Genomic DNA, 14,975 nt, shown 5'->3' with positions numbered 1-14,975 from the left:
AAAAATCAAATCCCATTTGACTGTATTAGGACTATTTGTCAATAGTCTCAAAGCTTGATAACTGCTCTTGCAAAGAAAATACTTCCCACAGCTGTGGACTTTATTTACATTCTTTCAGGAGCTCAGGTAGTATTTGTCTAGAAAATTTTTAGTGAAAATAAATACTTAAATGAAAATATTTTCTATGTAGATTTGAAATACTTTTGGTATAAATAAGCCTATATTTTTAAAATCAGGAACTGAGATGTTTTGGGGTACAATTCTGCGGATTGCAAACCTCCTGATGACAAATAAAATAATGTTTTTGGGCAGTTATCAATTGCTTGAAAATTGAAAAAAACATCTGAGTGAACTATTTTCCTTGCAATAGTGTGAATTTAACTTGAAACATGAAACAACTGTCATTAATATTCACTTTGAGTAAAGAACAGCTTTAATAGTGTCTGTACTCATCCAACACTTCTCTCSACTCCAAACGCTGTTCATCACACTGAACACTCATTCTGTGCAACTGTTTGTTTGCAGCACAGGACAGATTCTCCCCGGTATAGCAATATGTCTTGGACAAACGTCTAGCAATTATTGAGAAAATGATTGGTGAAAGGGAAAATGGGAATCTTCAGGGGTCTTGTGGAGAGTTCGTGGGCCTCCAAAGGACCATATGGAAAATCTGACTACTCTAATACAGACAGGAAATATGACATGTAATAGATAAAGTTTAGAATAAATTTTTTTGTGTGTCTATGAAATGATAATAAAGCACTAAATCCAGAAAAAGTTTTCAAGAGAAATGGAAATAGTTGTTTTTTTCTGTTTTAATCATTTCTAATCTGTCAAATGTAACTGTCAATAGTGCTTTTCTAATATGCTACAATTTACATTAGCAAATCTTGTGTAGCAGGAGTGGCTCTGTAGGGCAGAAGAGCACAGCTAGGGCTAAGGACCTGACAGTTACACAGTGTGCATTCCTACCTTTATTTTGGCTCTGATTTTAGCCCAGTGTTGAATGCTGAATACCTATGACTAGCTGGAACTCTGCTTTAGTTTAATCCAGAAGGAACCCACCTCACTCATGATASGTGAGGATGGTTAAAAAATTGCTTCAGTGTCATTTGATAAATGACAAAAAAAAAAAAATCCAGACAAAAATATTATCAGTGGAATGGTGAATTATAATGGTTTTGTATAGAGGACTGCAATCCTTTTTGAGACATTGTTTTCTTAGCGTGCCTACAACTTCACCTTGAACCTTGTGTTGCTCCTAATTTCTTTGAGTAGTCCAGCATTTGGGGATTTATCCTGGGTAATGCTGCATGTTCCACATTTCAGAATTGCAGGCATAGGTGGGACACAGATACAAGCATGTCAGTTGTGTAGTTKGTGTTTCTGTTGTGCTGTCATCAGTGTGACACTGTGTTTTTCCCAACTATTTTACTTTACACGTTCTTCCTGCATGTATGTGGGCAGATGAAAGCCAAGACTAGTTCATGTTTTCCAAAAATCATATACAATATGTTCAATTAATAAAATGTGATGTAAAGAATTAAAAAAGGCACTGTTCCCAATCTAGGTCTAGAGAAGGAGTGGTAGATAAAAGAATGACGGAAGAGTTGAAAAATACTGAATATGAAAGTATTTGTCATGATAGAGATGAATTTCCCCTCTTTTGAGGAAAAAGTCCTCGAAGCTCTTGATGTTAAAATAAGAGGAGTAATCCCAGAATAGCTTTAAATTGTGACTGTAACATCATTCATTGGCAATTAAGAAATGTAGGGCAGAGGCTGCTGGTTTTCTCTGGAATGCTCAACAGTCAGAGTTTGGAGGTTGAGATAACCTTCATGGTGAAGGTGGCACAACCTGTCAGCCCTCTCTCTAATTGAGTGCCAACTGGATGCTTGGGCCAATATTGACAAGTAGTGACATCAGTGACAGTAGTGTCCATCAGTTGTTGTATTCAATATGCAATAAATGGAAACGATACCATAAAATAAATAAAATTTATATTGGGAAGGAATTGAGATTCAGAATGCACCTGAATTATTTGAGGATGCACAGCTAATGATTGACTATAATTGAGTTTCAAAATGAAGCCTCTTGAGGCTGGGCATTGACTGGTTTACGTTTCCCCCAAGAGTTAGGTATAAAAGTATATCAGAGTACAGAAACAGGAATGAAATGCCAGAACATAGTTGRTGTTTAAATGCAGAACCACCCTGTGTAATACCTGTTATGACTGTTTATTTGACATTCATAAAAATTCTATTTTACATGTTGAAAACGGTATCGCTTTATTTGTCTCAGGGACTGTTAGTAGTCCTTAATTGAATATAGACATTGTATTAACAGGAGTTGTTCTAGAATGTCATTGCAACTGTAAGAAATAGCAGTATATCTGAATCCTTTTTGGTTTTTTGGCAGATTGCATGAAATTTACACATCTTGGAGAAGTATGTTGGTAAATGGTACCTTCCAGAGAAGAATCATAGTACATGCTCAGTTATCCCTTGGCCTTTATCTCTGAATGTCATGACAGAGATTTTTAAAAAGAGAAATTTTAATATCAAAATGATATTAATTGTTGCAATGGAACTGTTAGTTGGTATGAGTCAGCTCATGCTAGAGTGAAGCAATGCTTTCTGCAATAAAAAAGTATTTTTACTTCTTGTTCAAGTTAAATACCACTAGATTTATGAGCACACCTTCTAGTCTTGGGGWTTTTTTCCCCTTTAGAGATGATCACACTGGTTTAGTTCAGTTTTCATGTTCCATTGAGGTCTGTATAAATAGCTTGCTTAAAATGTGAATGTAGCTTAGAGTAAGAAATTCCTGCTGTGTGTGGCAAGCTATGAAAGGGGAAGAAAATTCTATAGCAACTGTTGTTAGAAGGGTAGATATCATGTTTGGGCATAGATTGTTTGGTCTGGGTATTAGCTGTCTACTTTTCAGTACAGAGTCCCCACTGGGTTTTGATCGAACTTGTTTTGAAAGTACATTGTAGATCAATACAGCAGGGGCCAGTTGATGGTCGAGTAGTTAAATACCAGTGCAGCATTCCCCCAAAACTCAGCTTCTAAAGGTAGTCAGCTGTATTTGCAGAAAAAGGAATGTTACAAGCTTTATATATGAAAACATCGAGAGCTACTTTTGTTTATAGGGATTCAATAATTCCCTTGTTAAATAGCTCTTCAGAAGGCTTCGTGTTTGCAGTGATAATCTTGAAGATTTGTTAAAGTTTTATTTGGAAAACGATTTTGTTGGTGAGAGCCTTGAACAAATAAAAGACCTAGGAGTTAATTGTATTATTTAATGCAATTTCATTAAGGTTACCACAGATACCCTGAGAAAGCTTCTGTGTGGAATTTCTGCAGGTTTCAACAGATTTTCTCAATTTTTATGTGCTGAACAGGTAGCAGCTTTAAACCTACTCAGAGTTTTAGAGCAATCTCACAATCAGCAGGTTCAAATAACAAGGATGACTTTTGCGTGTGAACTCCTTACAGTACTAAACAAATTTTCAGCAAAGAAATAGCTTTGGTAATTCTGTCTCTGAACTGTACTGATAAGGAAACATGCACCAGTTCATGCTTRCTAGGTATCTGAAACATGCAGTGATTAGAGGAAAGTATTTGGGAAAATATTACAGCCATGCACTAAAAATGTGTGTTGAGCTACCATTTCCTGGTGGTCTCTCAGAAGGCTCCACCACGAGAAGTGGCATCAGGAAAACTGTCTGGATGCTCTATCTTCTCTGGCTGGTGTGAAAGGGGAGAGCATGCCTGTTTTCTCTCCTGTTGGGAGATAACCTCTCCTTTTCCTCTTTCATCTTTCCTAAGACAATTGGGAGACTGGCACTGGGAAGCATAGCTTAGTTTTTATTTTATTAAATAGTTCATTTTGAAAAGATTTTCTTTCTTTAGTCCTAAATTTAATGTTTCCTAATATATCATGAGCCATCATCTGGTCAGAGATTCRTTCCCTCAAAGCCTCTGTATTTCCCAAAGTGCCTTCTGTAACAATAACAAATAAATAAATAAATGATATATATATGTGTGTGTGTATATATATATGTATATATAGGGAGTTCTTTTAATTTGCTGCTTTGAAATTTTTTGGAAGGGCAGCAGAATTGAGAAGAGAGTCTGCCCTCAGGAGCACTATGTTTTATACCACCATGTCTCACTGGAGACTGTTCCATTTGTTTTGATGCACTTTGATTTGCTAAGTAGCTTGGGGTCATCTCTTAAGACAAGAGTCTTTTAGGAGCTCAAGAATGGCTAATGCAAAGTGGGTCAGGAAGGCAAGGCTGTTTAAAGCACCACGAACAGTTCAGGGGTTTGGCAGATCCAGCATGTCCTGCATGTGCACAGTGTTCAGCAGTTATTTCAGGATGAGGAGGGGAAGCAGCTTGGGTGCTTCTGGGGTCTGATGGATGCAGTGCTGTGTATTGTGCTGGGGTGGGTTTGTGTCTCAGAGCACTCCAGCTTCCCTGGGAGAGGGCAAGGACCGTGCAAATGTTAAGGTTTCTAGTTCTTCCAATTAGGGATCTTCCCCAAAATCAGCGCCTCCGTAAAGAGTTAAGGACGTAAAGCTTGTTTTTAAGTCAGACATGAACYTAAGTACTTGCTGAATAGGATTGAAGCTCTAAAAAGAAAGACTCAAAAGGAGGGAAGTTTTTGCTAGTGTAAAAACACATTTTAAAATTGCATCACAGTGGTTTTACTGCAGCATTTCCTTAGCTTACACTTGACCCATTTAAAAACAAAGTGTAAGGTGTAAGAAACAATAGAAAATGATTTACAGCTGCTCCCCCAAACTCCTGTAGGCCTCCTGGAGAAAGTGCTTGGTGATGCTCTGGAAGCACCTCCTTACAGTCATTGGAGTGGTGGGGAAATGCAGGAAGTGTCATGTGCCATTGGAGGTAAACAGGGCCAGGAGCACAAAGCTGGGGTGATCATGGCCATGGATAAATCTGTCTTTAAAGTGGGTGCCAGTTGGAGCTGTTGTGAAGATCAGGATAGCAGTTATCTTTGTTSTTCTTCTAAATGGCTGAGGTATTTTTTATTCTGTTGTGGGACTGTGCTGGAGATGTGGCTTTTGGGCACTAAAATTTCAAATGGTAGATACAGGTTGATACAGGTAGATACATTTTGTTGCATTCCAGGTTTTCTGTCTTTGAGACTTTTGTTAATTGTTTCTAACCTGATAATCATTTTGGTTTTGTAAACTTGGGTGAGAGGCRTTTTGGCTTTATGATGAAATGTGATTGTGTACCTTGATTATCACACAAGCTTCATAATGTTTCTATTGTTTATCCAGTTATGCCAAACAGCTTCAGGTATTTATCACAAAGTGTGGACAAGAATAACAAAATTGGGGGAGTGCTCCTCAGTAATGTCCAGTGGTCTGTGCACACWGAATATAGCAAATATTAAATGAAATTACAGAGTAACAGAGGAGTGAATTTGATGGTTTATGAACAGTCTCATTAACATCTCTTTTTTACAATGAGCGTTGTTTTCAATAGCAACTTTTTTCAATGAGCACTGACTTTTCAATAAATACTTGTTTATATTCTTTCATCATCCAAGTGCTCTGGTGCAGGGTTTTTGGTGACTGTGTACTTTTCCCATGTGGGGAATACATTCTATTGTGTTAAGTGTTAATGTTCAAACTCTTTTTTGTAACTATGTTTCAATAAGTTTGTACCTTTCTTTGGTGCAAAAGTAAAATAGATGTCTGTTTCAATAACTTSCTGTTAAATTAGCAATATATTTATCAGTCCTTTCATGTCTTGGGAGAATAAATAAAAAATTAATTTGGTGCAGAAAATTTTTGRACTGAATTACAATGTATATGTATACTCACCATCTAACTTCTGTTTCAATTTTTAGGGAGAGCCCATAACTTTCTGTGAGAATAGTTTTGTGAAGCATCGCTCCAGTACAACTAAGCARTTCCTGGAAACTGCTGTCAATCTTCAGCTGTTTAAACAGGTATGAGAGGGTAAATGGCCCTGTTAMATTATTTTCTCTTAAAACATATCTGTATTTAAATACATTTTCCTTACTGTCAGTTTACAAAACTCTGGCATCAAATCTAAATCCAAGTACTTTGGGTGCAGTCATCCCAGATTTGCTGTGTTTTTAAATCTCCAGTTATAATTAAAAAGAGCGGTGGTGAAACTGAACAAAAAAATAACCCCAGGGTGCAGAGCCAGTGCAAYGTCTCTTCAGAGTCAGTCAGCAACCCAACCAAACAAGAAAAATCACGGATCTCCCAGCTTGATGGTTGAACTTCATTTTCAGCTCTCTTGGCTCATGCCCAAAGAACCTAAACAGCAGAGTGCTTACTTAAATTGTACTGCACTGGTGTTTTATTTAAAAGCTGAATTCATCCTGCAATTGCAGTTTCCTTTGCTAGGCTTTTTGAAGTGTGCATGCAGAGAATGTCACAAAACTGAGCTGTAGGGTGGTCTGAACAATATCCCAGCTGATCTGTTAGTGCAGAATTTGAATTAATAGAGGACAAGTTTTTGAATGTCTGCACAGCTCTGTTATAGTTTGATTACAGTCTTTGAAATGGATTTTKTTCTTTGATTTTATTCTGTAACTCTTCTCCCTTTTTGTTAGATGACCCTRTTGCATGAAAAGAGTGTTAAACTTATTACTAGATTTTTATGAAAATCAAGGAAAATGTGAACGAAATCAGAAGATTCATGAAACTATATATTTGCCTGCAAATTCCAGGAGTGATTGATACACAGGAGTTCATGTTTAAATGATCAGGAGTACTTCTTTGAAGATATACACCATGATAGATAAGGGAAATCCATTATGTGAAGAATCTTCTAATTTTTTAAAAGAGCATTTGGTAGTAATCAAAGGCTCGTGTCTAAAGTAAAGATTTGTGGAGGGGTGATGTTAGAAGTCCTGTGAAAATATGACCATAGAATTGGACTTTAACTTTTCTGTGGTTATATAAAATAAGCCATAAGAAATCTGAAATCTCTTGAAGTATGATTGATTGGATTGAAATGGGAAGAAGTAACAGTTTGAAGTGTGGTTTACATTTTGCATATCTCAGTGTGATAAGGTTGCATGAAATTTTCTTACAAGCAATGTTTCTAAATTGTTGTCACACAGGTATTACTGAAGCAAGACCTGCAGCTGCCATGAATGGCTGGTCACACTGGCTCTGTACTAACCCATTACATTTTAATGTGTTCAATTAAATAGAATCAGTTTACAGTTTGTTTATAGCTTGGTTTAATTTTATTTCAGTTGAAGGAAATAATAGAGGATTAGGAAATAGTAACAATTTTGATGATGTGTGATTTAATAGTAGCAGTAGGTTTTTGTAGTTCCTCTGGATTTTGTTGCAAAGGTTACTCCTACTTTCTCAGTTAATCCTCAGATGCAGCCCAGCTGCATCATCTCTAGTTTTTCCCACTGACAAATGAGCTGTTTTCAAACTTTTTTGTATTCAAAGAGACCAAAATTTATTTTGTTCTGTTCTGAAAGTCTCTTAAGCAGAAAATAGTTCTTAGAGGCAGCCTTAAACCTAGACCAGGCAGAAACCTGGTTCTTTAAATAAACCCGTTTTGCCATAACTGACAAGTGAGCTTTATTTGTGCTATTCTGTGAAATCCTTGCTCTGTTCCTTTAATTCAGGTAGGTAACTGGAAGGTAACTAATCTTTATTTTAAGCTGCAAACGTAAGCAATTAATAATTGCATCTTACATGTCAAATAGTTCTGATGAGTGCCCAGGGAAAATATGAATTTGTTCTTAGAACTATAGCCTGAAGCCTAATGCCAGACTATCTCCTTAAACAGTGTAATTGTATCAGCAAGGTAATCTGCAACATTTATTGGGTTTCTTCCTAACATGTTGGAAATTGTTACCTACTAAAATAAGTAATGAATGCAGGTATCAAAAGCCTTTGAAAATTRTTAGTAATTCAAATTCCATTTACTAGCTTTATGACTTGAGCTCTATTCTTGCAAGATACTCAGTTGTTATTTTGTGGAAATCACATTTGTGATGTTTTCTTTGCTTCTAAAAACATTTTGCTTTTAATAATGGGTAAAATGACTTGAATATTCTAAAGTGGATATGGTCTCTATTTTGATTTTAGAATTCAAAATAATTTAAGGATAATGTCTTTAGTCACCTTAAATCCAAGACCAACACTGGAATGGCTAGTTTTTAATTGAAAAAGGTAGTCAYCCAGGGGCTCTTTGGATCTCAAAGTAAATACGTTTTTTGAAATATCTGGCCCAGATTTTTCATGAGAGTGTTGGTTTGAAAAATGGAAGGAGAAAACCATAAATTTTATGTATAGTTCTGTATGCTATTCTTTTCATGTAGCAGTTTAGATTCAACCATTAACAGTAAATTACTCAAATGTATTAACTACTACTACCACCACCATGACTAACACTTATCATTTATTTGAAATAATGTCTCCAGTATCTTTCTGCTAACAGTTCTCTTTGTCAGTATTTACATTAAATATTCAGTTGGTGTGACCCTCTCAAATTCAGTGTCTCAGSCTTCTGTTGATAGGGTCCACCAAATGATGAGTATGTCCATAAATCTTAGTGTATAGTATGGAATGAATTCATAACTTTCCCCAAAGAGATAATGTCTTACAGTTCAAAGGCTGGGATAGGAGTGGGGGGTTGTTGTTTTTGGGAGTTTTTTTCACAGCAGTAGCTAAAGGTGCTCTTATCTCTTTTTCTTACTGTGAAATAATCCAGTGATCCCRCAGTGGTCTGACCATGAACCAACCTATTTGGGAAAAGGCCAGCTTGGAGTAAAATGAAAAAAATGAGAAGGAATTTAGACAAGGAAGAGAGAAATATCTTTTTGCTTACCTTATTCTTGCTTCTGGAWTTTTTTTGCTCTGAGAAAGTAGTTTTTTCATGTCAGTAGTCTGTTCATTGACAAGCATCAGATTGTCACTGACACTGTTTGGATAATCTGTGGTAAAAAATTATACCGCCAAATAATTAATTCTGGTTAATTCCTATGTGCTCTTTAGTACCAGTGAATAACTCATAATTCTTGCTAGAAGATGAACTRTGTATAATTGGAAAATTGCTTTCTCACTTTATCTGTCAGACTTGAGTTAGCCTTTTCAAAACAGAAAAGGGAGAGATTGTTTCTTGAAAGAATTTTAAACCTGTAAGAATGTGCTYGTACTTGAAGCCTGATAATTCTTGAAAAGACTGTATTCATCCCTTCTCGGAGGTTGAATCATTAATTTCCTAATTTTGACTTTTTCTGACACWTTTGGATTATTTCAGTCCTTGTATATACCCTTGTCTGTAGCTGCAAATCCGTGTGGTCATATGGCTGGAACCTCTGCATAGAGACAACTGTTGCAATATGGATGTGCAGATGCACCTAAAGAAGCTTTAGTGCTTAAAAAGACCCAAAAGGGCAATCAAGAGTAGTAAAAATGCAACAGTGTCAACCTTAACTGTGCTCACCCAGTGCAGAGAGTCTCAGGACCCTGCCTTGGCATCAGTCCTGCCTTTGTTTTGGCACTTGGTGCCACATTCCTGCTCAGTTCRGGGAAGTGCCTTTAAAATCCTGCCCATCAAATCCAGCCTGCTGCTGCCACCATGTCTGGAGCCAAGCCGTGCCTTCCTCTGCTGTTCACTGGATGGCCCTGCTGCCATTTCCCCTCTCCCACTGTCCCTGCAGGGCCATTTCTCATGTAGAGCAATGTGCTTGCAATGGGCTTCARGTGGACATCGGGGTCAGTTGTTCCTTTGAACTGGGTGTGGTGAAGTATCCCAGTTCTAAAGGGACTTTTTTGTGTTCAGCAAGTTCCACTTCTGACCTGCTGATGCACACCCAGAAAGGGATGCCACAGGAGGGTTTGTTTATGTTGCTYCATTGATGATGGGAATTAAACTTAACCATTTCACAACAGGATATCAGAGAATGTCTTGGTGACCTGTATATGGTTATGATGACAAACCCAAACTTACTGTTTGTAAGGAAATAAGTTCTTTTCTTGCCATTAGAAAAATGTAGAAAATACAGCTGATTTTCTTGATCTATACTCTATATTCTTGCTGCTCATAGCTACRAGTGCTCTTGTAAAGTCCATCTGAAGGCAGTATAATATCCTTAAGCCATATATTTTCTTGAACATAAATATTCCATTATAATAGACACATTAAAAACTCTAACACTGTAAAGAAAGAGAAGAGACAATGAAGTGTGTGTGACCCTTTCTTTTTTTTCGCCTCAGTTTATTGATGGTCGGCTATCAAAATTAAATGCAGGAAGAGGATTCTCTGATGTTTTTGAAGAAGAAATCACAGCAGGAGGCTTTTGTGGAGGTACAGAATTAATCTGGGTGTACTCACTGACACTTCTTTGGGAACTGTTCAACTTGATGTCCTCATGATGTCCTGTAAATTTTAGAAGTCATTCATCTTGTTATTGTTTCATTGTTTCCATTCGTTCTTGGAAAGGTTTTAGCCTTTAATAAATCCCTGCTGGGACACATACTGTTATGTACCTAGTTCTATGAGTATATTAAATGAAGGTTTATTTGTTTAATCCTATAAATAATATCTAGATTTCACTGTAGGATGAGAGATCACTATAGTGTTTACATTTTTGACTGCAATTTATATATTATGATGCATTCTGTGTAAACTGTATTTTAGAAACATTTGTGCTGCTATACTTTTAGTGTTTTCCATAAACACTTCTTTTTTTCTTTTCATGTCTACTTATTTCTGTGGTGCAGAAATCACAGTGATTTCCTGAATGTTAAGAGAAATCTGCTTTCTCCAGCAAATATGTTACTCTAAAAAAGAGCAAGTTTTATTTTACTTTTATATATGATCTGAGAAGGCACATGGAAATTTATCTTCTTCATAAACAAAAATATTATTCCTCATGTTGTTTGCCTCAGTTGTGTTCACTGACAATTTGTTAAAATACTTTTCTCATCAGCTAACCCATATTTAGGAGTGCAGTCTGAATCCAATGCTGATTCTTAGAGGATTGTRGAGTGGTTTCCTGTTAAACCTTTAGGATAGGTGTGTTGTTATTTCAGATAATGTCATGCTTTAACTCCACCCAGCTGCTCACTCTGATGCAGCCAAGACCGGCACAGGTGTAAGAGATGGTGTCAAAAGATGAGATCAAAATATGCTTGACAGCACAAATAGTATTTTATGGCCAATCTTGAAAGTCATGTAGAAGCTTCCTCAGTAGTTGGATGTAATAGGATTTGAGCAAATCCACTGAGTTGCAGGTGGCAGCTTTGGCTGGGCTTCCTTTGCAAGACTGTCCTTCAGTGGGACGTGTCGAGGAGAGGATTTGGCCCCCACAGAGAAACTGTCAGGTGCGGCAGAGCCGTCAGCACCTCCTAAAAAATAACTTTTTTATACACAAAGTGCATAATTCCTTTTATTCAATATTTTCACTGCCTTCTCCTGCCTTCTGTGTCTTGTGCTAGGATCTAGCACATAATTTGTGGGCATGTTTGTTGATTGAAACATGGTTAGTTATACAGACATTTACCTCTTCCCTGCCTTTTTAGGGTGTTACGCTGCTCTGTAAACAGATTTGATGCTCAAAGTGTTGCCTGAATATCAGGCTCACCTGAAACAGAGGCCAGACAAGAGGATGAGAATAGACAACTTTAATACAGGCTTACTGGTACATTAGGGCAGACAAAAGCCTCCGTTACAGACTTTTAACAGGAGCTCCCAAAACTCCTCAAGTGTTAAAACAATCAATTAACTAAGGCCTGGCTAGAATTATTCCATTGGCTAYACCCAAATTGGACACCGAGTCACGAGATCTTCACCTTTTATAAGGTCTGTCTTATTAACACAYTGGGCCTCAATTCTCCAATGATATCTTCAGGTGATGATGTCAACCACCCCAAACTTGCTCTCCCCCAACTCACTGTTGTTTATATATTTTGGGGCTCTGAGGCAGCAAAGTGGTTTTGGATTCAGGCTCAGAGAGGAATTGTTTCATCTAAAGATGGGAGAGCAGGAGCTTGGCGCTGTACTAGAGAACTACAAGAATGCAGATGCATGAAAATARAGAAACTAAAAACCCTAAGACATCAGGAGCATGCGTTATTCAGATGGTGATGTGGATATTCAGAGATCGTTTGCTGGCTGCAGCTGCGGGTCAGGAGGCTGCAGTGGAGCTGCAGCAGGAGTTGTTTCTAGGTTGTGCCCTGGCAGGCTGTGAACCACATCTCACCTGGCTGCAGCAGGAGTTGTTTCTAGGCTGTGAGCCACATCTCACCTGGCTGCAGCAGGAGTTGTTTCTAGGCTGTGCCCCAGCAGGCTGTGAGCCACATCTCCCCTGGCTGTGCTCAGGAGAGCCCGCTCAGCGCTGCTCGGGTGGCTCACTGTGCGCTCCTCAAATCAGACAGCCTGGGCTTGCCAGGCTGGGGACAAATTGCTCAGGGCACATASTCAGTATTTACATAACCGCTGTCTCATTATTGGTATGAAGTGCAGGGCTAACAATATGTGTGCAATTGAAGGTGACATTTGGTGACGCTAATGGGGTAGAACTACAATCTCTTTGCGGAGTTAACTCCCRTCAACTTTATCACGAAGCCCAAGGTTTGGGAAAAACAGGTGAAACCCAGATTTCAGAAAAGTCACAGAAAGTTAGTGTTAACTACAAGCTGTTAAAAGGACAGGTGAACACATTCTTAGCTGTAGAGAGGGTAACTTAAAAACTACTGAATCAAATAGAAAGAGTTTCTCTTCATAATTAAACCAGAAAAGAAAATAAAACTAAAAAGTGGACAATGCAATCTATATTTCATTATTTTTTATTATTTCCTTTTTWWAAAAAAATAGTGGTTCAAAACTTCTTTGTCTACATGTGAAAATTAATTTGTTAGCCGCCTTCATTATAAAGTTTGCACTTTATAATTACAATTTTATTTTCTYTTACATTTGATTCTATGGAAGTATTAGTTCTCAGGAGTTTTATGTAACTTTCAATACAAGAATTTAGTGATGGATTGGTTTAGCCACATGTATTTCTTGTAGACTATATTAATTTTTAATAGCATGAATTTACTAGAGCAGTCTTTTTCTTTCTGTTGGTCTAATATCACTGGTGCTAATACATGGAAAACTGAAAGTATAATATATATATATATATTTGAAACTCCCTTGTAATAGCAATTTATTTTAGGAGTCAGAATTTTTTGCTAGGGTTTCAGGAGGTTCAGCTCTAGCTGAGGATCTGCAGTGTTAGCTTGGCTGTTGCTGCTGATGAATATTTACCTGTTTTCCTGATTGCCTTCCCTGAAGTCTCACTACGTAACTAGATGACTATTAAAGTTGGTCATCTGCTGTGATCCCATTTACTTACGTTATTTAAGTCAGGCTGTGACAGAGGAAGCTCAGGTGTAGAAAGAGTCACTGTTAAGGATACCACAAGCCAGATGACATATGAACATTGTTGATAAGAATTGAAGTTATGAAATGTCATGTTAAAGAAAGTATTTATYGTTCATGCAATTTCTTTGACACACCAACAGTGGTTAAATTTCAACTCACTACATGTTGTGTGCTTCCTTTTCTGGCAGTTCTAGGGACCCAGATTAAGGAACTGAAAAATGAGTTATTTTTGCTTTAGGTTGCTCTTAGATGTTCTTAATGGAGTCGGGATCCTAATGATCATCAGGTTCTCTCCAAGCAAGCATTGCGTTCACTTGTGCCTTCATTCCTGAGAGTCTGGGTGTCTCAAAATTGCTTGTAAAAATATAGTGGAATGGGTGAAAGTGCCTGATAYGAGTCTAGTTTATGTTTTTTCACCTCATTTTGAAAATTGGAAATACCTTTTACAATGCTCCAGTTAGTTCTCAGGAATGTTCTAGGAGAGTATTTTGGCTTTCATTAGCCAATGGAATAATTCTAGCCAGGCCTTAGTTAATTGATTGTTGTAACACTTGAGGAGTTTAGAGATCTCCTGTTAAAAGTCTGTGACGTTATATCAGTATGGTCCTTTCAAAATGGTCAAACTCTGAAACTGGAGCGTTCTTGTCAAAGTGAATGTCTCGTATRGGGTCAGTAGCAGCTCACACTACTGGAGTATTCGAGTGACTGATGTACTCAAAAGCTGTCTCAGGGATCATGGACCTCAKCTTTGTTGTTCAGCTGCAGCACCTTTGGGAAGTCGTATTGACTTCTGCATCAAGTAGGATTTACCATGGTCCTTTGTGACCAGTTTAGTCCTCGGTGGCCTGCAGAAGTCAGTAGCTCTCACTTGCCTTTAGAGGTTTTTCTTTGTGAAATAAAGTAGATACAGTTAATATTTTAAAAGGATTTTTTTTCTGCACAGGAATATGCAATAGGGCCATAAYCCTTAGACTTKACTCRTTCTTYYTCCTTGGGATGGAAYCTTGTGCAGTTCATGCCATTGTTGKGTTTGAAAGTTTGCCCAGAGGAATCATTATGCTTCARTGCAATTAATGATACATTACATTATTTTTTCCTTTGAGTTAGTGTTTTTCTTTTTATGCTTTCTAGGAGTGTCTTACCTTATCATAATTTTAATTTCTCTTTCTACCTCAATTGGAATTAAAAACTTGATGTGGTGAAAACATAAGCATTTACAAAGGAAATAGAAAACAAGCAATAAGAGATTCATCGGTTTCTTTCTTTGTGTACACATATTCTTACCTTCACATTCCTTGTCTACCTGGAAACAACTAATTTATTAAGTAATCCCCTGAGCACATTTTATAATGCAGATAATGAAGAGGGTTACAATATTTAATGTGTTCAATGTATATTTGATTGTGTTATATTTTACTTTTCTCTTTCAGGAAATTCAAGATCTTATCAGCAGTGGATGCATACAGTGAAGGTATAAACTTGGTTAAGTAATTATATTGGGCACCCTGTCCTTTAAGACTCCATCCTTTTCCTTATTTCTGTATAATGCTAG

General features: G+C 37.3%; 1 protein-coding gene across 1 annotated transcript in view; it reads left to right on the top strand.

Moving 5' to 3' along the window:
- Window positions 1–14,975, top strand: part of DENND1B (DENN domain containing 1B) — a 149,245-nt gene that overhangs the window by 108,337 nt on the left and 25,933 nt on the right. The window contains exons 15-17 of the mRNA XM_057364223.1: window positions 5,892–5,993; window positions 10,270–10,360; window positions 14,854–14,894. Coding sequence (XP_057220206.1) covers window positions 5,892–5,993; window positions 10,270–10,360; window positions 14,854–14,894 — 234 coding nt within the window. The remainder of the gene's footprint in view (window positions 1–5,891; window positions 5,994–10,269; window positions 10,361–14,853; window positions 14,895–14,975) is intronic.

The sequence above is a fragment of the Malurus melanocephalus genome, unplaced genomic scaffold, assembly GCF_030028575.1.
Source record: "Malurus melanocephalus ecotype Western Australia unplaced genomic scaffold, MMel_1.1 scaffold_37, whole genome shotgun sequence".
Taxonomy (NCBI): Eukaryota; Metazoa; Chordata; class Aves; order Passeriformes; family Maluridae; genus Malurus; species Malurus melanocephalus.
Note: the sequence above shows the minus strand (reverse complement) of the source record. Positions and strands in the feature narration are given on the sequence as shown.